Source organism: Typopeltis vanoorti, chromosome 10, assembly GCF_054136105.1.
Source record: "Typopeltis vanoorti isolate ZY-2024b chromosome 10, IOZ_Tvanoo_1.0, whole genome shotgun sequence".
Taxonomy (NCBI): domain Eukaryota; kingdom Metazoa; phylum Arthropoda; class Arachnida; order Uropygi; family Thelyphonidae; genus Typopeltis; species Typopeltis vanoorti.
In genome coordinates, this window is record NC_143558.1 from 137308773 (window position 1) to 137334088 (window position 25316).

Consider the following 25316-nt stretch of genomic DNA (forward strand, 5'->3'; position numbering starts at 1 on the left):
TCTCCCCCCACCCCCCTCAGGTGCATATTTTTCCTTCCTGAAAAGCAAACAGGTAAGAGAACACTTACTACAAGCACATGTACACATAATCAACCGACAAAAATGGAGTTGTAGAGTGGATTGTGTAATGTAGTTAATTAAAATTTAACGTTTTATATATTGTAATTATTAATTCATTTATTCATGAAATATCCAGGAAGAGGGCCACCTATATGAACTTGTATTATGTAAATTCGATCATCTGAGATACACATTTCACGCCTGGAGCCGGATAGAAGTTGTAAACATCTGAGAGGAGTTTTGTATCGGTGTCTCAGATTTTTAATACTGACTGTTAGACTGTTTCTTACTACAAAATGCCGTCGTATTTTTGTTTGGAGTATATTAAAACTTTTAGTAAAAGATAATATAATAATGGAAGAGGACCCAGAATTGAGAGAAAGAGTGTTTCACAATGCTGTCCGTGAATATGTGGTGAGTTGTTCTCACTTCGTTATTTGACAAAGCAGTTTTGCCTGTATTAACATCGAATTAAATAAATCATATTGTGTGTATATGTACGCATATGTATGTATATATATATATATATATATGGTATGTATATGGTATGTATTGTATGTATATGGTATGTATTGAAAGAAAATGTCTCGATTGGAAAATTTGCAAAAAGCATGACACACGCACACATAATTTTTTTTTATCTCAATTTCTAAGTGTTTTATTTTATGTAATTCATTACTAATTGGTGTGTATATGACGGCTCGATATGTACAGGACGGAGGTTAAAAAATAAACGTAGAAGCACTGTATTTTATATATACTTTTTGTGTTGTATATTCCAGTTGAAAATTGGCGGAAAATGTTAATTAACCTTGATGATAGAGTACACAGATATCAACTCGAAAATTTAACATGAATATTCATGCTAAACTTTGCACTGCCTTTGTGTGCAGTCTGTCAGTAATATCAGTGACAAGGCACCAATCAACTGTTGCTGACTTGTAAGTTAATTTGAGGTCTATTTAAATCATAAGAACTGCTTCCAGTTTTATACTATACAGTGCTTTTAAGGTGAGAATTGCTTATAATTAAATGTAGTTAAAGATTACCAGAAAGTTTATTTATGATAATGAGAACTAAAACATAAGGATAGGTATATGCAAATTAGCCTTGTGGCATGCATCAGAGCATGGTTATCTGACAAGCATAAACAATAAATGACAAGTCAGGCATGAAGGTACTGAATCCAAGTGAAAGTTAGATGACTTGTGTACTACCACAGAGTTCTGTCCACGGATCATTCTGTTTAACTTTTACATTGGAGATGGTAAGGAGGGAAACATTCCGTTATATGCTTATGATGCTAAGTTGGATTGCATGCTAAGTGATATTTCTGACACAGAATCCTTGCCAGCTTACTTGAACTGACTGGTTCTATTGGCAAATGTTAATGAGTGCCTGCAGACTGAGTATTATATTAATAGGAATTTGTTGCAAGTGGATAATGAAAGGGTAATAGTGGACAGTAGGTTAAAGTTTAGAGGTGACAATGTTGACATGGTTAAGACTGCACTGGATAGCTACAATTTTAGGAATAAGGAAGTTATTCTCCTTTTCACAAGAGTTGAATAAGACCACTGTTTCCTCATCTTAATGGAGATGAGACAATGGAAAATGTTTAGCACCAGCCAATCCGATTCACATGTCTTCAAACTTTTAATGATAGAATGAGGAGGAGAGGTATAATAGATCTGTTTTTCTTCTTACTAACTTATAAGATCTATTTACAAGTTAGTAAGTGATTTTACAGTATAGGCACCAGGGAAATTTTGCAGATCATGGCAGGTGTGTGTGTGTGTGTGTCTGGGGGAAGAATACAGATTCATCCCTGTAACTGAGTAAAGGTGTGGTCAAGAAGAATATGTGATCCAGGTTCTTTTCATGGTGTGTAGTAGGTGAATGGAATAAGCTTCCACTTGTAATTGGGAGTACATCATTGGTAAACATTTTCAAAGATAGATGATAGATATCAAGATGCTTAGGGTTATTGGTAATAGTGCAGATGTGGCAGTCCTGCAAGAGGATTTGAATAAACTAGACAGATGGGCAAATGAATGGGGGTGTCGGTTCAATGTAGCAAAATGTAAAGTTTTGGGATCCATTGATGGGAGGATGCATACTTGATTGGAGAAGATATGGGAGACAAGAGATCTGGGAGTGATGATTGATAGAAAACTGAAATTCAGGGAGCATATTGCAAAGGTGGTGAGGGTAACTCAGAGGATTGCTGTAATACTGAGAAGGACACTGACCTGCTGAGATAAGAGTTATCATTCTGTTGTATAAGACCCTGATCAGACCACACTTAGACTATTGTTCTCAGATTTGATCCCCAGGATTTGAAGGGGATAAATTGACTGTGGAAAGGGTACAAAGGCAGATAACAAAGATGGTTTTAGGACTGTACAATATGAGTTATGAGGATCAACTGAGGGATGTGGACTGCAGAGTTTGGCGGATAGAAGAATGAGAGGTGATATGATCGAGACTTTTAAACTGTTGACAGGCAGTTACAGGGTTGACATTGGAGAGTTCGTTCACTCGGTGGAATGGTGGGAAGGAGCAATGACAAGGGATCATCCTTGAAAGTTACGAAAGGAGGCATACAGCCTCCTTTTGTAACTTCCAAGAGGATGAGGAGTGGTTTCTTTGTGTGGAGGGTTGTTGAACCTTGGAATGCATTGCCTGAGAGAGTGGTTGGAGCGGGAACGGTCAGTGAGTTCCAGGAATGGTATGATAAACTTTGTGTTTCCTAAAAATGACCTCCCACGATGACTCCATGGAGGCTGGATAACAATAATGATAATAATATCCATTTTACAAGAAACCAAAAAAAAAGAAACAAAAAAAAGTCACTTCAGCAAAATATAACATTATTATAAATTATATGATATTATTATTGACACCTCCAAAGAGTCCAAGGACTTATCACAGGAGGTCACTCTATTCCACTCTGCTAAATGCATTTACACTAAACGTTTCAATTGGGTTTAATATTTAACAGGAAGCATCAAATTTTTTTTTTGACTTTTTTGTTAAACCCAACCAATTTTAAAATTTAAAAACATTAAATCATTTAAAAATGTAAGTAAAAGTTTTCACTTGAATCTGCTTTAAAAAGGTATCTCACATTTTATAAATTTGAATGCATAAAACTTCATAACATCTGGGAAATATCCTCAGACTTTCACCTCCAGTAATCAACAGTACCCAGTCACTTTCCACACTAGGAGGCTTTATATTTTCATCATCATCATCAAATTCCTGACATGTGCCTCCTAAGGGATGTACAGGATATCATAGTACTACATGAAAAATGTACACCATTACTAACTTTGTATCTACGATTTTCCTCCAAATCAATCTGTTACCTGTCAAGAATCCAACATTATCAGATATTATATTTCTCTCTTCTAAGGCACTTCTTACTGTGTCAGTTCACCTATAACTTGATCGTTCTTTCCTAATATCCTCATTTTTAATATGATATTGCCATTGATGCCATCTGTTCATGCTCCAAATCTTTCTCAGGACTCTCATATCTACTGTCTCTAGTCTTTGGTCAAGTGTTTTACTTCTAACCCAGCTCTCAGATCCATAATTTAAAATTGGTTTGAACACTGTTTTGGATACAGCTAATTTAGTGTTTTGATTAATTTCTCTCTTATTCCATATAAATTTTAGATGACTTCCTACCATACTAGCTTTGTTGATTCCATTTCTATTTCCATATTTAATTTACCATCTTCACTAAACATCGTGCCTAAGTAGTTGAAATGTTTTACTTGTACAACAGGTTCTCCATTCACAATGCAATTGATATTTTCAATGCTTCTGCCTATTTTCATTGTCTTTGTCTTGTTATTGCTGACCTTAATACCTTCTTACAACAGTTATTCAATTGTCAGGAAATCCTGCAGACTTGTAGTGGATTTATTTAAAAGTGTAACATCACCTGCATAAAGCAAAGAGCTGACAATAACATTCCCAATTTTGATATCAGGTTTAATACCACTTTCCTTCATATGATCCATATAGATAATGAATAACAGGGGGATAATGTACATCCTTGTCTGACACTAGATTTAATATTAAACCATCTTCTACTTTCTTCATTTCTAACTGCCAACTTACACCTCGAATAAAGACCAAGTATTGCTTGATATAATGCCCCATTGACACCATACAACTGTAGCGTTTTGAATAGCTTCTCTTTTGGCACTTTGTCATATGCCTTTTCCAAATCGACAAAACTTAAATACAGATCTTTGTTATATTCCCATGATTTCTCAACAATTTGTCGTAAAGTGAAAATCTGATCCTGACAGCCTCTACTTGGCCTGAATCCAGCTTGTTTTTCACAAAGCTTCCCTTCCACAATCCTCAACTGTTTCTCAAAGAGGATTGCTGCAATAATGAGAAGGACGCTGACCTGCAGAGATAAAAGAGTTATCATTCCGTTGTATAAGACCCTGATCAGACCACACTTAGACTATTGTTCTCAGATTTGGTCCCTTGGATTTGAAGGGGATAAATTAACTGTGGAAAGGGTACAAAGGTGGATGACACAGATGGTTTCAGGACTGTACAATGTTAATTATGAGGATCAGCTGAGGGAATGTAGACTGCAGAGTTTGGTGGATAGGAGGAGAGGTGATATGATTGAGACTTAAACTGTTGAGAGGTGGTTACAGGGTTGACACTGGGGAGTTCTTTCGCTTGGTTGAACAGCGGGAAGGAGTGATGACAAGGAGCCATCCCTGGAAGTTAATGAAGGAAACTGAGTAAGGTGAGGAGTGGTTTCTTTGCATGGAGGGTGGTTGAACCATGGAATGCATTGCCTGATAGAGTGATGAGAGCGGGAATGGTCAATGAGTTTAAGGGTAGTATGATAGACTTTGTGTTTCCTAGGAAGGACCTCCCGTAATGAGTCTTTTGACTCCATGGAGGCCTGAATAATAATAATAATAAAATTTGCATATATCTTACCAGAAATACCTCTGTAATTCTCGCATTCAGTTTTATTTCCCTTTTTATATATGGATACTATGAGAGCTCTACACCAGTCATCTGAAATTTGTCCTTCTGTCCAGGCCTTCTGAATTATGCACTGCAACAACTGTAAGACTTTTAACCTCCATGCTTGAGCATTTCTGGGTCGAATATAATCTATTCCAGCTGCCTTTCCACATTTCAGGCTTTTGATGGCTTTTTCTATTTCAAGTATGGATATACATGGTGTTCGGGATAAATTTGACATATTTATAATTATTATATTTTTCCGTAAGTTACATGTATTAACACACGCTTCTCTTCATTTAAAAGTTTGGACCCTTCTTCATTCATATACAAGATGTCAGAAAGGATGGATAGCTGGAACCCACCTGAATCATGGAAGAGAATAACTTGTATCATGATGATTCGTGCCCGCCATCAAAATAAGGATATTACGACTGCTGCCCAATGCTCCCTGAATACAGTAAAAACAATCAGGCATGAACTAGAGACTTGCAATGGTGACTACGAGGATGTAGCAAGAAGAAAGATCCCTAGCAGACGATCTGATTGCGTTCGTACAGCAGAATTCCTCGCAAATCTGCAGGAACAGGTGTTGAAGAACCATGGCATTGGAATTCGGGCTTTGTTCGTGGAGTTGCTAACTGTAGTCAAGCCCTGGATAACAAGGGTAGCCAATGGTAGGCCGTATGTATGGCAGCAGGATTCGGCCCCTTGCCACACCTCTGGGAAAAGTCAAAAATGGTTGTCTGAAAATTTCTACGACTTCACCAGTCCAAATGTTTGGCCTCCAAACTCCCCAGACCTTAACCCCATGGATTATTTTGTATGGGGCGCAGTTGAAAAAGACACCAATCGCACTTCCAGTAATACAAAAGCCCAGTTAATGGATAAAATTAAAACAGTTTTTGCGGCCCTTCCCAGGGAGACTGTAGCATCAGCTTGTTCGAGGTTCCGAAGCAGAATTGAAGCTGTGATCGATGCTAATGGTGGTTATTTTGAGTAAATCTTGTTGATAGTATTGTAATTAACTCTGCCTGTAATGTTTTTTTGTCAATTCATTAAATTTAATAGATACAAAGAAGATTTTCTTTTTCCTTACGAAACTGTCAAATTTATCCCGAACACCCTGTATATTCCTGATTGCATGCCTAGTCAGTGTTTATTTACCACTGTGCTGTCACTGATTGTTTAATTTAGCAATTTTTCCAAGTAATTACTCCATACGTCAAGGATATTTTTTTTTCTCCAGTTTTCATGTCACCTTTATCATCTCTCATTCCTTTTACAGCACTCTTTTCTCAATTTCTGAGCTTCTTCAACAACCTCCAGAATATCTTGCCACCTTTTGGATATTTATTTTCTATATTCTTACCAAAGTCTTCCCATGAGTTTTGTTTAGTTAGTTTTACACAGTTTTTAGCTTTCTTACATTTGTCTCTGTATTCTCTAAGAGCACAAGCTGACTTATTTGCAAGGAACTTTTGATATACTTTCTTCTTTTCCTTCACTGCTGCTTTAACTTCCTGTGTTAAAGTTCTAATGGAGTTCTAATTTTTCTATCCTTGCAGACAACCTCACCGCATGCCTCTCTGGCTGAATCAATCAATATTTTTTCATGGCTTGCAAATCAATCTCCAAGGTTTGGTTTCTGCTCTCAAACTCTTTCATATTTTTCTTCAATAATGTTCATGTATTTTAATCTGCAGTTCACATCTGAGAGCTGCTCAACTTTTATTTGCTTTAAAACTTTCGTACATGTTCTTCTTTTCAATATGAAATTCAATTTTATCCTGCTCAAGACTAAATGGTGATCACTTCCAATTTCAAATCCTCTGTACATTATTGTCCTTCACCAGAGAGAAAACATCACTATCAACAATAACATAGCAATGAGACTTTTCTTATTCCTTGCCTCTTCTCTTCATGTGAATTTGTGCACTTTTTTATGTTGGAACATTGTGTTAGTAATAACCAATCAATGTCCTGAGAAAAAATCCAACAGGTATTTGCCATTATTATTAGCTTTGCTCTTTTCCCCAAATATTTTTGTATGTCTGACGGTCATTTCCTACTGTGCTATTTAGATCTCCAACAAGGACCAATTTTTCATTGTGTCAGCTGCTTTCTCTAAAGCCTCAAAAAATTCCTCCACTTATTTGTACCGATGGTCCCACAGAAGATTTTACTAAGGGACCATCATTACAAATAAGTCTCATTGTCCAGTTACCCATTCTGATATTTGTCCACATCGCCCTACTTCATATTGCCTGCCATTCAAGACAGTTGGCTTTGTAATTAGTGTTGAATACTGTGGCTACTCCTTTTCCTTGATTGTCATTGCCTAAATATAACATTTTGTATTTATTACTCAGAAAGATCTTGGCAGTTTGTCTTTTTTGTTTCAGTCATCCCATTTATGTCGATCTGGTATTTATCCAATTCCTCAGCTAGTGTCATTTCTTTGCCATTCAGGCTTCTTATTTTGATATTACTGATCTTGAACTCGGATGTTGGGGTATGTTTTAAGATTTGTTCTAGTAGCTGACTTTTTGTTTTTCGCCCTGGTTCCCTGATGAAAACAATGCGGGGCCTTGGTTAACCAGGCTACGCTCCAGCCGGCATGAAATCCTGTCATGTTGTACCATTATATTATATTATGTTTTAAGCCAGTAAGAATACAATATGGTTGACTAATCCCAAATTGCCAGCCCACCAGCCCACTTAACAGGGTGCACAATGGGAAGGTGAGGATTGGACATTAGGTCAGAAGCCTTGGTTGGTTCTCTGCATTCCTTTAAAGGCTATGGGCTATGTGGAGGCCTCATCTCAGTTTTACAGCTTTAACCCTTAAGCTTCATATTTCAATCTCACTTATGTGTGTATATCTTTTCGTGTGTATTGTTTTTGGAAGATGATAATTTGACTTTTGCAAAATTAAGAAATGATGGTTAAATTATTTTTGTTGTATTATTATATCTAGATATACTCATTTTCTTTTTGAAAATACCATTGAGTGATAATCTGTGTATAAACCTGAATGTGATTTTCTTTGTTTTGGTTAATAATTTGTCTGTTTGGTGTATGAGAATGGTTAATGACATTGGATTTTGGCATGTATTATTTTCATAATTTGTCTGCTGTGTAGACTTTTCCATTCATTGGCTACCATTGTACTCATTTGTGATGTTTTAACTGTTTCTTTGATAAGTAAGGTTTACTTGCCTTGCACATAGAAGAACAACAACATCAAATTCTGCTGCTTTACCTGACCTAGTGTTTTTATTTACATTGCAAATTATTTTTTTTCTGTATTATCCTGAATTTGATTTGCTTTATTAAATCAAATTCAGTTTGCATCCATGTATATTATACTCTTGATCTGGTATACTGCATTATGGCATATAGATATATTATTATTATCAAGAGACTTGTTGTGGTATGTCTCACTCTCACATGCACATCTCATCATACCTCAACTTAAATGCATTCACTGTGCTTGCACTCACCTCACCTCATTCTCAGACAGTTCATCCCAATCACCCACCACTCTCCATTCAAAAAATCTACTCGCCTCCTTGCTCACACCCACCTTATATAGCTTCCAAGGATGGCCTCTTGTTTTCCTCATGTCTCTAGATATTCAATGAAAAATCTTGTCCATGCTAATCTTGTAATTATCCCTTACCAACTTACACTCTCTGGTGCTAATTTCTGGATTTGCCAACTCGACATTGAAGGAATCAGCTTTGCTAAATGTCAATCTCTCAAAAATCCTTCAAGAAAATGATATAGACATACATTCAAGAGATGCACACAGATAATGAACAACAACTGATATCTAGAGGAAAAATTGCAGGGTATGATATATAAGGAGCTACACATCACCAACTTTAGCATTCAAGTTGCCTATGAGAAGCATGTTCTTGTTACCATATGTCATCATCAAGGTCTTATCAAGTAGACTGTAAAGCTTTTCTCTTTCTTCAAAGGATGCATTCTCAGTTGGAGCATAGCACTGAATAACTCTTAACCTTCCAAATTTAGTTTTAAGATTTACTGTTATTATTTGTTCTGAAATTGTTTCTCACCCAATCATTGTTGACTAAATCTTTTACTCACGATGATTCCAACTCCATATTGATGTATATCAATTATATTAGGCATCCCTGATTAAAGAAACATATTCCCATTGGGAAAATTTATTCTACACAGTGCCATTCTGTCTTACTTTGCTAACCCCCCAAAAATTCAATTTTATATTTTTCTATCTCCTTTCATAATTGTGCTAGTTTTTCTCTTAGATAATGTTTTAACATTCCATTGTGGTATGTCTCACTCTCACAATTACAATTGATTACTCTCACTCTTACAATTGATGTCCTAATTTTCCAATTTTCCAGGCTTTAGTTGATACAAGAGAGTCAGCTTTCTGAATTTATCCAACTTGAAAACAATATTTAAAATTTCAGAGACTTGCAGGATGTTAACCCACAACGTTCCTATTCTGGTAGTATGACTGTTTATCTCAGCATTCAGACATACATTTTCTACACAGCCATTTACTCTCATGCAGATGTTTCACCGATACCCGGTCACCAGAGTCTCATTTGTGATAACAGGTTCTACCATGAAACAGCAAGGTGGTATTTGAGTGGGAGAGGCTATATGTTATATATCATGAAGTCAAGGACTTCATAATATTATGCAATCAGCACTCCTTACAACCCACTTGCTAATGTATAGTAGAGAAGAACAAGAAAAGCAACTAAAGGAGTTGAAATGACGATATGTAAAGACTTAAGAACCAAGTACAAGAATAAATTACTTCTCAGTTAATATAGTACACTGCTTGTAGCAGTGTACTATATTTAAAGCTAAAGAAAGGAAAAAAAAATTATTATTATTATTTATATGGGCACTCCATGGGATCAAAAGATTCATTGTGGGAGATCCACTCTATCCATTAACACAATATCTGTCATACATCTCCTTAAACCTATTCGCTGTTCAGCGGTTGTTGAGATGCTCACAACAATCGCTGGTAATCCATTCCACTCATTCACCATTCTCCAAAAAAAAAAAGAACCTAGTCTGCACATCCTTACTAACCACACACTCTTAGACAGCTTCCAAGTGTGATCCCTTATTTTCCTCATACCCCCCATGTATTGAAAAAATTTCTTCTGTGTCAGTCTTATAGTATAATATCCCTTTAGCAACTTATAAGTTTCTATGATATCCCCTCTCCTCCACCTGCCAGCTAAATTCTGCAACCCATATACCCTCAATCTATCCTCATAGGGAACATTCCACAGATTTATCACCAGCTTGATCACTTGTCTCTGAGTGCTCTCCACCACCTCCCGATGCCCAAGAAATGCATGTGACCAAATCTCTGCATTATTAAACATATTAAACATTATTGGTGCTGTGTAGTCCAGATTACTACAAGTGACACCAAAACTAGAAATAGAAGTATTTTATGAAGTTCTTTAAAATACAATAGACAAAATAAATAAAAGAATATATAATTATAATTGCTTATTTAAATGCAAGAATTGGCAACATGGCTATTCCTGGTATATGCTAAAGATATAATGAGGAACTAATTAATGAAAATGGAATAAAATCTGCTACAGTTTTGTATGATTAGTGTATTAAGAATAAATAATATATTCTTTGATTATAAAATACAACATTTGTTATTTTATGTTATATTTTTTCTGAGAGCACAGAATACAAGAGAGGAAGAAGCATCTCTGACTGGATTAAATGATCTAGTTGGAAATGCTTTTTTAAACACAAGCACTTAGTATCAGCTCTCTTTGACAACTTGGAAGTTTGGCATATTGAAAGACTTGCACCACTTTGGCCTAAGGGGGAGGGAGGGAACCTTTCTCTCTCTCTTAATTAAAACAACTTTATATTTTACTGGATCTTCTAAGGTCAAGTGAAATCAACCCTCTTTGATCCTATTTTCAATAGGAGGCAGTCTCACAAGGTTGTTTGCTTGCTGTCATGCCATTTGCTGTCAAAGTTTACTTGATAATACAACTTCCTAGAGGAAGTTTGTAAGTAACGGCTCTGTGTAGATGTCTTCACCATTATTTGTCATTTATGCAACATGAGGGTAATAGAGATAGTTGTAGGTAACCATTGACCATCTTTTATACTGGATGCTCAAAAATCGTTTTTGATCCAAATAATTTTTGCTTCAGAAAACTTATATGCATTTTTGATGCAAATGTTTGTTCATCCAGACATAGAACTAAGGCTGGGACAAATCATATTCCCAAACAGAACCTGTCACCTTGCCAGTTACTGAGTACTTTCCAGGTATTCATTCAACAGAAAACTTATATTTATCTTATATAAACCAGTTTTGAGATGAATGCTGAAGAAAGATGCACATCCTTTATATTCTGGTTTCCACTTCCTGGGGTATAGATAGATATTTTTTACTCCATGTATATTGAGCTTGATTGAGCTTATTAGATGAAGCTTGATTAGCAATTTCAACTGGAGCATTTTCAATATCATATATATTCGTAATCTCTTTAAAATTTTTGTAAGCAACTGATTTGTCTTCCTTTTTGACTTATAAAAATATTAGTACTCCACATTTCTTTCCACTATAGTTGCACCTTGCCAAATCTTTTCTTTCCCAAGAGGGTTATGTTATTTAAGTATAAATTTCTACATCACAGATTAGGAATTGGTTCTTTCTTCACAATTACAAATTGAGAAAAACCTGTTTATTTGAATTAACATTATTCAAAGGTTCATCTTGGCCTGCTGTTATTGTCAACTCTTTCATGGGGTGGGGGTCCAAAGACATTTCAGGTCATTATGCTTGAAATATACTAATTGACAAAAATACCTTAAATGTAGTTATTTTTATTCATCATATATTTTTCACTTAACTGGATATGGTCTCAGACCAGATTTGCCTTCTTTGTGTATGGAAAACACTATGTTACTTCCATGTGTGTTTGGTTAACTCATCATTAGTTGAAATAGTTGTGATGTTCCTCATATCCTAAACAAGTTTGAATCCCAGTATTTTTAGAATTAAAGGGTTGTAATTTTTTTTATTCTTTTGAATAAAAATAACTACTTTACAGGGGCACTGAATTATTATTATTATTATTATTATTATTATTATTATTTCGGGCGACTCCAGGTGTCCTTAGACTCATCGAGGGAGGCCCTAAACATGTCCACACAACTATGGGATTACATTCTCACAGTATCTATCATATCTTGCCTTGAACTCGTTCACCGTCATAGCACCCACAACAGACTCTGGCAGCTTATTCCACTCATTTACCACTCTAAAAGTAAAGAACCCAGCTCTAACACCCCAGCTAACCACACTCTTGCCCAGCTTCCATAGGTGTCCCCTAGTTCTCCCACCACCAGTCCTGATCTCAAAAATATCCTCTGAATTAATCCTATAGAATCCCTTTAGCAATTTGAATGTCTCAATCACATCTCCCCTTTTCCGCCTATCAACTAGTTTCTGCAACCCACAAATCTTCAACCTGTTCTCATATGGTTCATTCCATAGACCTGTTATCATCTTAGTCACTCGCCTCTGGATCCTCTCCACCTCCTCCCCATCAAGAAGGAACCGAGGTGACCAAATCTGGGCACAGTAGTCGAGATGAGGTCTTATCAAGGCTCGGTACAGAGCTGTGACATCTTCTGCATTCACTATTGCCCTACCCAACTTTGCATCATCAGCGAACAAATGAACTGTCCCACTTAGACCCTTCCCTATATCGTTCATGAACAGATTAAACAGCATTGGTCCAAGAACAGAACCCTGCGGCACACCACTAGTCACAGGCAGTCTTTTGGACTCTACTCCTGAATAAACTACTCTTTAATATCTCTCCATCAACCAACCACCTATCCATCTCACCAACCCTATATCCATTCCCATATGTTGTAGTTTACGGATTAGTATTCCATGTGGTATCCTGTCAAACGCCTTTGCCAGGATACCACCAGGATATCTCATGCCAGGTCCAGCAGTATCACTGTAAACCCATTTCCCTTATCCAGTTCAGCCGTCACCTTGTTATAAAACTTGAGCAAGTTACTGAAGCATGATCTACCCTTCACAAAGCCCTGTACAGTATCTCATTTTCATCAATCTATTCCTGTATTTTTCCCTTGACTACTTTCTCCAAGACCTTGACAACGACTCCTGATATGCTGATCGGTCGGTAATTTGCAACCGTAGTCTTGGATCCTCCTTTATGCTCTAATACAAATATCTTTCCTCTCCATCTCTGTTAAATAAATTCAAATTTATGTAACATTTATTTAAAATGACTAATTAAACTGATATATATGCTAGGGATGTTTTGAATATCTGCTTTGATATTTGGCTGATTCAGTAGAAAGATTCGGTAGAAAGATTTAGTAGTTGGTCAGCTGAAGCAGAAAAATTTCTTTTATCTGTGTCATAACAAATGCAGTGAATGTGGAGGGAAGAATCTTCCCCTTATCTTGCACGACCACATACCCAAGGCTCAATCTTCTGTTATTCTAGTTTATATTATGCAACCTTAAAATACCAAAAAAGAGCATGTGTTATTCAAGAGTAGTAAAAAAGCAGTATTTGGAACTTTTATAGTTACAATTGATAACTGGAACTTTTTAGTTACAATTGATAACTCCCCCCCCCCCCCCAGACACTTCTGGGCTATTTCTCATTCATTAATGTGATATCTTTCCATTGCTGTTTTTGATGTTATGGTACTGCTTTAAGCTGTTTCCAAAGTTTGTCATAACGACCTGCTCTGTTGTTCCACATATATCCCTATCTTCACTAGAAATACTACATGCTTAGCTACTTTCCAGATCTAGACTGCACAATCAATCTTCCCAATCAGGCAGACTTTTTGCTTATTGAGAAATCCTCTAACTAAATCCAGCACTCTCAAACCTCTAATCACTTCTGGCATATGCCCTTTTAGCTGATATCTGATTAGCTGCATAAATTGCATTTCCTATATCTTACATGTTCTTTTTTCCTTCTGATCTCTGGGTTCTTTATAGCAAGTTGCTTATAACAAATGCATATCCTGTAACCATGAAGCTAATTTGTATCTTCCTTTGTATATCTCCATACTGTAGCAACGGTGGACTGTAATTTTGTCCTGTTAACCACCAGATTGCCTTAAATGCTTGAGCATTTAAGGCAATCCTGCTGAACATCTGCTTTTGTAGTCATTAGCAATATTTCTTCCTTCTTTATTTCTGTCTTCCCTGAAAATACACTACCCTTTACATGCTATCTTAACTTTAATTGTTAAAAATGTATATCCTGCCATTTCACACAAGTGCTCTAATAAGTTTAGTTTAATCCTTTATCCAAGTGTAAGCAAACAAAGTTTGCACCTGACAATATCTTCAGGACTGAGGTAAGGTGGGGCAACTCGTTGCAAAGATTGACCAAGCTCTCATCATTCCTTGTCTTAGTATCTCCCACAATGCAAAGCACATCTTGCAGATATGTATAATATGTATAATGCTATGCATTAAGGGAAGGGCCACTACCCAGACCGGTTTCGACCTTTATTGAGGTCTCGTCAGTGGGAGACAGACCCAGAATGGTGATACTCAGTCAGAAGCAATGGAGAGGTCATATTTACCTATACAAGTTGCTAACGGGTATATCACCTTATTATTAATTTACTCTAGATTTAGAGAAAGATGTTGGAAGTTTATTTTGCACTTGGTTAGACTATAATAAGTTTAGTTTAATCCTTTATCCAAGTGTAAGCAAACAAAGTTTGCACCTGAAAATATCTTTAGGACTGAGGTAAAATATTTGAGGACTGAGGTTTGGAATCAAGTGCTCTTTTATGTTTTATTCAATGTTGTGGTGGAAATTTAAGTGCCTCCGTAGCGCAATTGGAAGAACAACGGTACATTGCACCCTTCAATTGGAATAGGCCTGAATTCGATTCTCGTTGTGACGGGAGGAATCTTTATCTGGACGGTTTTCGAAGGTGAGTTAGTCGATCTTATACGGAGGTAGCAGGGTTTTTTTTTCCGGAAAGTCGGGTTTTTCATCCTGCATACAGACAAATCTGCCCTTCAGAACACATGCAATTTACAGACAGAATACTAGTTGTAATGGTGGAAGTGGGTGGTAGATGGTGTTGATGGAGATGATTCGTAGTAGAGGTTCGGTGTAGTGGTTGAAACAGTTGTAGGTGCCCTCCCACGATGAGTCTTCGGACTCCTTGGAGGTGTCACAGTAATTATAATAATAATAATTACTGTGAATTCAAAATAGCAGTACTGTTCATTCTGATGATGCATCTGTGTACATTAATTTAGTATGTATGTATGAAGATTTGACAAATGGTAAATGGAACAGATTGTTTTGATTTATTTGCATTATTATAATAGTGTTTAATAATTATAATAATGGATGATTAACTTTATAGAGTATGGGTTTTTCAACATTCATGATTAAGAAGTTTTATTTTTATTAATATTTGTCTCTAAAAATAGGCATGATTTATTTGACTTGCATATAAAAGTTGGTTTTTAGTTAGTTTTAATTATGATCCTTATTGTTCATAGCTTGAATTCAATTATCCTAACGGTTCATAGTTTAAATTGTGTAGCTTGATTGTAATTGCTGATAAATGAAATAATTATTCATTTGCTTGAACTGTATTTTTGAATATTCTGGTGTTTAATCACATGTAAAATAAGAGAGGAATCTCTTCTATTTATTTGCAAGAATGTTAGTTATTTTCCCTTCATTTGGAAAGCCCTGGATTTGAATCTCAGTGAGCTGAGGAAACTCTTTTAGGTTTCCAACTGAAAGCAAATTAACTGGCCTTCTATAGAGGTACAGGGGTTTTCTTCTGCAAGTAGGCAAACCTCTACAGACAATATGCTCCCACTTAAATACAGCAGTGGAATGGCAAACTAGCCACATTAAATGCTTAAAAACTTATAAGCAACTCATCCTAGGATAGAAAAGACAGAAAATAAGTTACATATTTCTGTCAACTCTAATACTAATCATATTATATTACAGTCGTTTAAGATATCAAACACCATTATAATGTTTATGACAGATTGTGTTCCATATATTATAACCAAACTTGAAAACTTCTGACCAAGTTCCATGAGTTAGTATTGTTCAAAAAGAAATTAGAAACACTCAGCATACTGTTCCTGTCTTATTATTTCTAAAAGATTATTCATCTAGAATACCGTATCTACTTAAATATAACTCGCACTTTTTTCCCCAAAATTAAAGTTAAAAATAATAGTGCGAGATATATGCAGGAATTTTTTGGAAACTAAAGTTTTTCAGGAAAAACTAAATTGATGTTTATAATTAAATCCTCAGTATTCATTAAAATTTATAATTGCTCATATTCTTTATGAAATGAATGTATTTAAATTTTAATTATCAATGTTATTTACTCCATCACACGATATATTTGAATCTTTAATGACAATGCTTCTGCAATTAAATTAAAACAAACGGTCATCTACTGAAATAGCATCATCATTGCTCCCATCCAGGGCATTAGAGATGGTGGTTCTTAAAAAAAAACTCCTGGCAATTATTCCTGGTGAAATCATTCACTCCATATAGAACCTAAACCTCACTTCATTCATCTCTCCATCCTTGCGCAATCCAAGATCGAGTAGAAGTCAATGCTCTCACTCCCACATTTCCTGTATTGGCTGCTTCCATCTTTATATATATATATATATATATATATGATTGGTGCGGTATTAACAAAAGATCACACGACTCAACGACAAAGGCAAGCTGACGATTGCCGAGTTGAAATACTGATTCTCTTAAGCTGAATTCCAAAATATCTGAAACTGCCATAAGAACATTCATTATCTATTTCTTAAAGATTTGATTTTTTTTTTTTTTGTGTGCGAGGTACAGGCAAAACTTTATAATTTCTTTTTCCATAAAGTAAAATCGGGGATGTTGAGATATATGCTAGGGTAAGTTATATTCGAGTAAATATGGTATTTACCTTTTTTAAGTGGATGCATTTTAAAAAAATAATGTATTAATGTTCATTTTGTAATTAATATCTCGTTTAATTTTTTTTTTTGTCTTTCTCTCTTACAGATATTTCTTTTCTTCTTTATATTTTTATACACCTCCTCCTATGCACTTATTTCTGCATTTAAAAAACGGACTGAAGAATTATATTCTGGTAAGTGGCATTTGGCTGTTCATTTCAGTTAACTGTATTAATATGAGACGTGAATTCTTTTTTTATGCCTCACTGAACAGAGGCTAGTTATAGACTCAGTTAACTTAACATCTTTAATAAACAGTTGATTAAAAGAAATAGCTTGTAGATTGTGTTTTGATCAATTAGAAATGCTGTTTTTCAAATGCTTTAAATGCTGAATTCAAAGTTGAAAAAATGTTATAATATAAATGGTCCCAGTCCAAAAAAAAACAAAACAAAAAAAAATTAGGATACATTCTTTTAAATGTCCCCTGTATGGGGAGTAGACAAGGCCATTTTAGCTCTATGTATCTTTAGGAGACTGAGTGGACAGTGACAGTTCAATCTCCACTGGTAGCCAATCAGAGATAGCTGGCCCAAGGCTATCATTAATTAATCGGTACACAGTGAAGAAGGTGGCTAACAAGCAGCCATCTCATGGTCCCTAACACAATATTTTTAATGTCTGAAAATAGTGTGGGTTCGACAGCCGATTTTCTTGAGTTTACGAAAAATCAGAGTTTCTGCAAAAAAACCCACTTGCCCATACAAGAGATCGACTAAGTACCGGGAACTGGTCGAAAGAAGACTTAGAAAAAGTTCCTCCAGTCGATGACCAGACTCGAATTCATGCAGTCAAGTACCGTAGAGTGCAAACGCCACTTCTACTGAGCTACACATGCTCTCTATGCCTGTTGCCTTTTCCATATCTACAAAACTTAAATACATCTTATTGTGTTTCATAAACATCCATGCAAGAATTATACGAGGGTGGTCTGAAAAGTTCTTGGCCTAACAATGAAAAAACAAATTTATAATTTCAAAATTATTTTTATTTTTCAACATAATCTCCCTTAAGACTAATACATTTATTCTTGCGATGCTCCAGCACCATTATCCCATCCCTGTAGTGGTTCTCAGTAAGATCTGCAAAATACCCCTCTACAGCTGCAATCACCTCTTGATTTGAAGAAAAACTCTGACCAGCGAGGAAGAGTTTTAGTTTTGGGAAGAGATAAAAGTAAGATGGAGCCAAATGTGGGGAATAGGGTATGTTCCAACAATTCATAGTGCAGATCCTTTAATTTTCCCATTGCCGAAACACCTTTGTGGGTAGGTGCATTGTCCTGATTTTTTTTTTTTTTTCCTCTGCAAACTGGGTCTTTTCTCACAATTTTTTCATCTGGTCTGGTTAAAATATCAGAATAAAATAATATTCTCCAGTTACTGTTTTATCCTTTTCAAGATAAACAAAATGCCTTTAGCATCTCAAAACACTGATGCCATGACTTTGTCTTCTTTGGTGCTGAACAACCGGCTTCTGTTCACTGTTTTGACTGCTATTTGGATTCTGGTGTGTAATGGTGAATCCAAGTCTTGTCCATAGTAATAAATCAACTCACAAAATCAGTTTTATTCTTGTTGAAATGCTCCAAGTGCTGTTCAGAGATTTTCATGTGAGTGCGTTTTTGATCTGCTGTTAGCAAGTGCGGCACTCATCTTGCGCAAAGCTTTTTCATTTGCAATTCTTTATGCAAACTATATTCTACACGTTGTTTTGAAATGCCTGTAGTCTCAGCAGTTTCATGCACTTTGACTCGCCGGTCATCCAATACCATATCGTGCACTTGATCAGTGATTTCTGGTGGTGTTACGCTTTTTTTGGATGTGCTTCACGTGGATCATCTTCAAGGCTGGTACAGCCACGTTTGAACTCGGCAATCCATTTCTTAATTGTAGAAAACAAAGGAAAGAGTATTGATAAACTTTTATGAACTTCGAATGAATTTCTTTTGGTGTTAAACCTTCTTTTACAAAGAATTTTATAACCACGATACTCAATTTTATCCATTTCAAAGGATACAGACAACACTTTTGCTTCAGACAGCTGTATAAAACAAACAACTTGATAGAATGATTTGCAATTTCATATGGATGCTTTTGACAGATGTATGTAGCAACTTAGAAAAAAAAAATCTTGCCAATAGTCTTGTTATCTATGGTTGAGGCCCGAGAAGTTTTCAGACCATCCTCATATTTTATTTTATTTTTTATCATACCATTGATTGTCACTCCAGCACGACTCTTACCTGTTGAGGAGGGAAATCAATCCATTTTTGTTTGTTCCATTTTGTTTGCTGTTAGAGTTAGACCAAAATGTCTGCATTAATAAATTATTAATTTCTTTTTGTCTACCTGTTTCTAGTGATCCTTTACTGGATGTGAGTTATCAGTTATGTGGGAGGATTTTAGTTGTTTGTAGAATAATTATAGACTAGTCTGGTTTGTTTTTGCAGGTATGGTTAGGATTGAGAGAGATTGACTATTACTAGAATACAAGATTGGGTCAGTAGACACAGCCTTCTTTAAATACGGTTTGCTTGCATTTTATAATCAAATAACAAATGTACAGGATAAGGGAGGCTTATATAAAACACATTTGAACTTTTATATTCATCCCAGGTTGAATATAAAAGTTGAATGAGATGAACAGGATATTCGCTGTGTCATAGAGTTATTATAGGGTGGAGCAGTATCTTAGAAAAGGAAGTTTACTACTGGAACACTCCAGTAGTAATTTGTTTTTGGACTACTGCTGTTTAACTTATTTGTTAATGAAATTGTGTGCGATTTAAAAAGGAATATTATGTTATTTATTGATTATGCAAGGTTAAGAGTTTTAAGAAGTAATTCAGCATCGGGTTTCCTCAGGACATTTTAAGTAGATTTGATAAGTGGATTGACATTTTAATATCACTGAATGCAAGTTTTTTTGTACTTCAAGTAATGCTACATAGTTGGAGTTCTCTGCTTGGGGAAGTCAGTGAGATTTGTGATCTAGAGGTGATAGTTGATAGGGGTACCTAGACACATTGGTGTGTGTGTGGGGGGGGGGACATTGCAAAGGTGATGAGGACTTGCACGCCTTAGTGCTACCATGATAAGGAAGATAGTGATAGAGATAAGGAGGAGGTTTATCATTCACACCACACGATCTTGATCTGGCTATCATGGATTGTAGTACTCAGATTTTGTCACATGGTTTCTGTATTGAAGAAGAAACTCTAAAGAGAGTCTAGAGAAGCAGCATCAAATTCTACTGCTTGTTATGAGAAATTGTGGTGGAAATTACATATCTTTGCAAACAGGTGTGAGATGATATGGAAGAGAGAGAGTGTCATATTAGTGAGGAAATTTTACAAGGTTAATATGAAATAAAATATAAATAATCACTTCACAGAATGAAGGGAGAAAGTAAAGAACCAGAAATTATCTTTGGAGTAATATAAGCATATTGGGAGTGAATAGATACGGCATAGTGGTTTTGGAACCTTATTGAAGTAATGCTACAATATGGATGTTGATTCAGTAAAGGTGTGATTTAAAATAAAGGCATCTTTTTCAGTCTCATCATGCTTGAAGATCTTATTCATAATGCTCTCAAACATTCACTTGTTTGTGTCACTTCCTTTGTGAGAATAGCACAATTTTTGCACTGTAAATTGAAGGAGGAGACAAATTGCAAGCGAGAGTACATACTTCACCTTGTGGCAGGGAATCCACATGTAGGATTGCAATGGAAGAAGGTGTCTCACATGAAAATTGCTTTACCTGTTTGATTTCTATTGGGTACAAGCACTTCACTGTACCCAATAGAAATCATATGATCATTGTTGATTAGTATTTTGTCATTGGTTTCTACAACATTGTGTATACATGACCAACAGCTTCTCTCTTGTGTGCTCTTCATAGATGAGACAGTGATCACTAAGTATTTTTAGTTATCAGATTAACAAAAATCCTAAAGAAATACAATCTTACAACCACGTAAAAAAAACATTGGCATCCTTATCTGCTCTACCAAAAACTGGCCCATTCCCTAGACCTACCATGTGTCTACCAGGTCCCTTGCAGTTGCAAACTGTCCTGCTTCTACGAAACAGGCAGGACAGCCAATATCATAATTTCTGAACACATGGACAACTTTTGTTTCCACTGCTATGGACTTGCCAACCATGCTTTGGACACTCACCATAGGATATGCTGGAAGAAGAAGGAACTTCCCAAATCTTAACAAATGTGAGTGCATAAAAATGTCCCAAATCTGGAAAACACTCATTCTCAGATCTTCAGTCCAATAGCCAAGGCCATCCAGTTTAGCTCACTAGGGGGGCACCATTTAGTACTAGAGGCTGGACATTGGTTGCCTTTCTTCAGCCTTATTTACCCAGTCTTAGTATCTGTATACACATATCATTGCTTTGTGATCCCCGATGGCGGCAATGTAATGTTGCCAAAATTTAGCAAATATTAAAGTTATTATAATTAATATTTAGTATACATTGTTATTTCCTGAAAAATAATAGTTATGAATAGCCAACATATAAGCTTTCAACCAGAATTACAATCAGATGTGGACCAATCAGTGTCCTGGTTAGCTGTGGGTTCGAATCCTGCCATGTCTGAAAATTTATGTGACAGGTGAATTTCATTACCCGGTGTGAGACCACCATCCTGCTTATTGGAGGCCTGAAGTGGTTTTAAAAAGTTCCATATGTGGTATCTAAAGCTGGATTTCCAGTCTCTGCAGAAAATAAATAATTCTGTGTGTGTGTGTGTGTGTGTAAAATCAAGCCCATGAGTCCGAAGACTCAACGTGGGATACCCAATGATGTGGATGTATCATTATGAATATGATACTGTAATATGATATGAATCTACTATAGGTTTACAAATAAAAAAAAAACTTTTGTGAATGATCTAAAAAAAACTAAAATCCACGTAGTTGTTTTTATTTTGATAGCAGCAAATTTTCAATCAGCATATGGGCATATCTTTCCACATCCATATCTATATTACTGTGCTCAGGTCTGGTCTCCTGGGTTTCTTGGGGATGAGAAGTGGTGGAGAAGATTTAAAGGCAAGCGACCAAGATGGTGAGTGGTCTATGGAATGTTCCCTATGAGGAATTGATTGAGGATGCATGAACAGAAGTTGGTTGAAGGCAAAAAAGAGTGTATATGATAGACATTTAAGTTATTTAAAGGATTTATAGGATTGACAGGGGAAATGTTTCAGAATTTGACTAGAAGGTGCAGAACAAGAGTTTGTCCCTGGAAGCTGAGTAAAGGTGTGGTTAGTAGGGGTTAAGACTAGATTTTTCACTTGAAGAATGGTGAATGAACAGAATTGGTTGTGAATGTTTTGTCTGTTAATGGGTTTAAGGAGAGGTATAAGAGATTGTGCAGATAGTTTGGGTCTCCCACGATGAGTCTTTGGACTCATGGAGGCTCGCACACAATAATAATAACAATGTATTCACCTTGTGCTTGATGTGACATTCCCTTGCCATGATGGAGAAACATGGTTGATGCACATGGATCCCCACCACACTTGAGGCCCAAATCAAACGTTGATCAAACGTTTCCTGGAAGAGATTGAGGTTTACCAATTACATAACTTCCTTAGTCACCTTACATAAATCCTATGGATTTTTATTTGTGGGGTCATTTGAAATTATTGGTGTACTCTTTCCAAGTAGGAAATGTTGATGAACTGAGGAATGTGTTTTGAACATGTATGTACTGCCATCAGATGCTACCTAGGTACTTTTAAACACGAGGTTATTAGTAGTGAGGTGTCTCAACAGTTGTATGACTGCTTGCAAAGGAGGTCATTTTGAACACCTGTAAAGTATGTTCATCCTACAGTGTTTCTTTTGCCAGTTACCAAGGGATGTTATGCTTATTTCTAGATATTTTACTATTTGCATTGCATTGCAGATTGGTATTCATGCTGCCACTGTAAAGAGCTGTATCTTAGAAATACAAAGGTTTTTCCACATGCATTTATTACATTTTTTCCCCATTAGTTTTGAGATGTAAAACAACTTTAAAGTTTGACATGAGGTATACAAAAATGGTTGTATATCTGTCATACATTCAGTACCATGTGTTGGCTTAGGCTAACCCCTCTTTTGTTTAAGGAACTTAATACTAATTTAATAATCTTAATGAAATTGTTCTAAATGCAAGTTGTTTCTCTATCAGATTAAGTAATTTTTAATGTTTTCTTCTTCTCTTTGCTGATGATTATTAGTAATGCAATATGCAATTTCCTCTGATATTGTGATTTCTGATGGCCATTCCCTATCAGCAACCTGGAGACCCGCTTGGTCGCCGGGTTGCCGATAGGGGAATGGCCATCAGAAATGATGGTTGGCTGCGAATATCCAATAAGCTGTCCCAGACAAAGTGGGCATGTCTGGAGGCCTTAAAATGACATCCCCATCACCAGACTAGGTTTCAGATGGTTGGTAACCAGCCCAGCTGAGAAATTCTATTACTCGGAAATTTCAAGGGAATAAAAACTGGACAGCCTAAATGGATAACGAAATGGAAATAGAAAAAAGGACTATGAACTGGATATGGATCGGAACAGTAAACATAAGAGGCATTGATCACAAGATCGAAGAAATACAAAAAGCTCTAACAGAAATGAAAATAGAAATAGCAGTAATTTCAGAAACAAAGAAAAAATAAAAAGGCTCTACAGAACTTTAGGACTACAATTTAATACACAGTGGAGTACCCAACATAAAACAAGCAGCTTCCGGTATAGCCATCATGATCAGCAAATGATCATGATGGCTATACCGGATAAATGGATAGACAAAATTGAATCATATGACTAGATCTTTGAAAGAATAATAAAGGCTAGACTTAAATTAAATAAGAAATTTATTACAATCATAGGAATATATGCACCCGAAGAAGGGAAGAAAATCTGAAACAGAAGAATTCTATAAAAACCTCCAAAACGTAATTCAAAACACAAATAAACAAGATTACTTAATCATTGCAGGCGATTTCAATGCTAGAATTGGATCATATACATTTAATGATTTAATAGGTAATCAAAGAGGAAACACCATGAATAACAATTGAAGATAACTCAGAGAATTTGTGGCCTATAATAGCTTGAAAATCACCAACAGCTTCTTTAAACATAAAAATATACATAAATATACATGGGAAGCCATAGGCTATAAAAGCATCATTGACTATATAATAGTGGGTGAAAAACTAAAGAAGTTGGTAAGAAATTGCAGAGTATACAGAGGATGCAATATCGATTCAGACCATTATTTATTAATCAGTACTATTAAGATCCCAAACCAGAGAAATAGAAACAATACAAGAACACAAAAACAAAAGCAGGAGCAATTCAAGATAGAACTGTTACAGCAAGACAGTATCAGAGAACTATATCAAAGAAGACTTGCAAATCATACAAAGAAAATAAATGAAGATACAGATATAGAAAATGAATGGCAAAACATTAAGAAAAAGAAAAGGACTAAGGAACTGGAACCCAGAAATAGAATCTTTAATAAGAAAGAAAAAAGAAATATACTTAAATGGTTAAACGACAGAACCATAGGAAACGAAATAGAATATAAAAAAATGATTCAAGAAACAAAGGATAATCTACAATTAGAAGGCCCTTCCACAAAAGAATGGACCATTCACTACACCCAGCTTCTAAACAATAATAATCAAATTGAAATAAAACAAGTAATAAGTCAAGAAACAAATGAAGAACCAATATAGTTAAATGATCTAAAGAAAATATTGGAAAAACTAAAAAATAGAAAAGCTACAGGAGAAGATGGAATAAATTCAGAACTATACAGCTCTAAACCATTTCAATTATGATTAATTAAATTTCTAAACAGAATATGGGAAAAAAGAAGCATCCCAGAAGACAGCAGTAATCATAAACATATTCAAAAAAGGAAACAGAAAGGATTACAGAAACTACAGAGGAATATCCTTATTAAATACATGCCATAAAATATATCTAGATATAATTAAAAGTAAATTAACACCACGGGCCGAGGAAATTATTGGAGAAGAACAATGCGGCTTTAGGAAAGGAAGATCTTGCATAGAGCCCACATTTACACTCAAACAAATT

The 25316-nt window shown here is 35.6% G+C and overlaps 1 protein-coding gene across 3 annotated transcripts in view; it reads left to right on the top strand.

Moving 5' to 3' along the window:
* The first annotated feature begins 226 nt into the window (after positions 1–226).
* Positions 227–25316, top strand: part of lili (LMBR1-like protein lilipod) — a 434111-nt gene continuing 409021 nt past the window's right edge. For all 3 annotated transcript variants that reach the window (XM_090398849.1, XM_090398851.1, XM_090398850.1), the window contains exons 1-2: positions 227–474; positions 17228–17315. In XM_090398849.1, coding sequence (XP_090254975.1) covers positions 415–474; positions 17228–17315 — 148 coding nt within the window. In that variant the 5' untranslated portion in view covers positions 227–414. The remainder of the gene's footprint in view (positions 475–17227; positions 17316–25316) is intronic.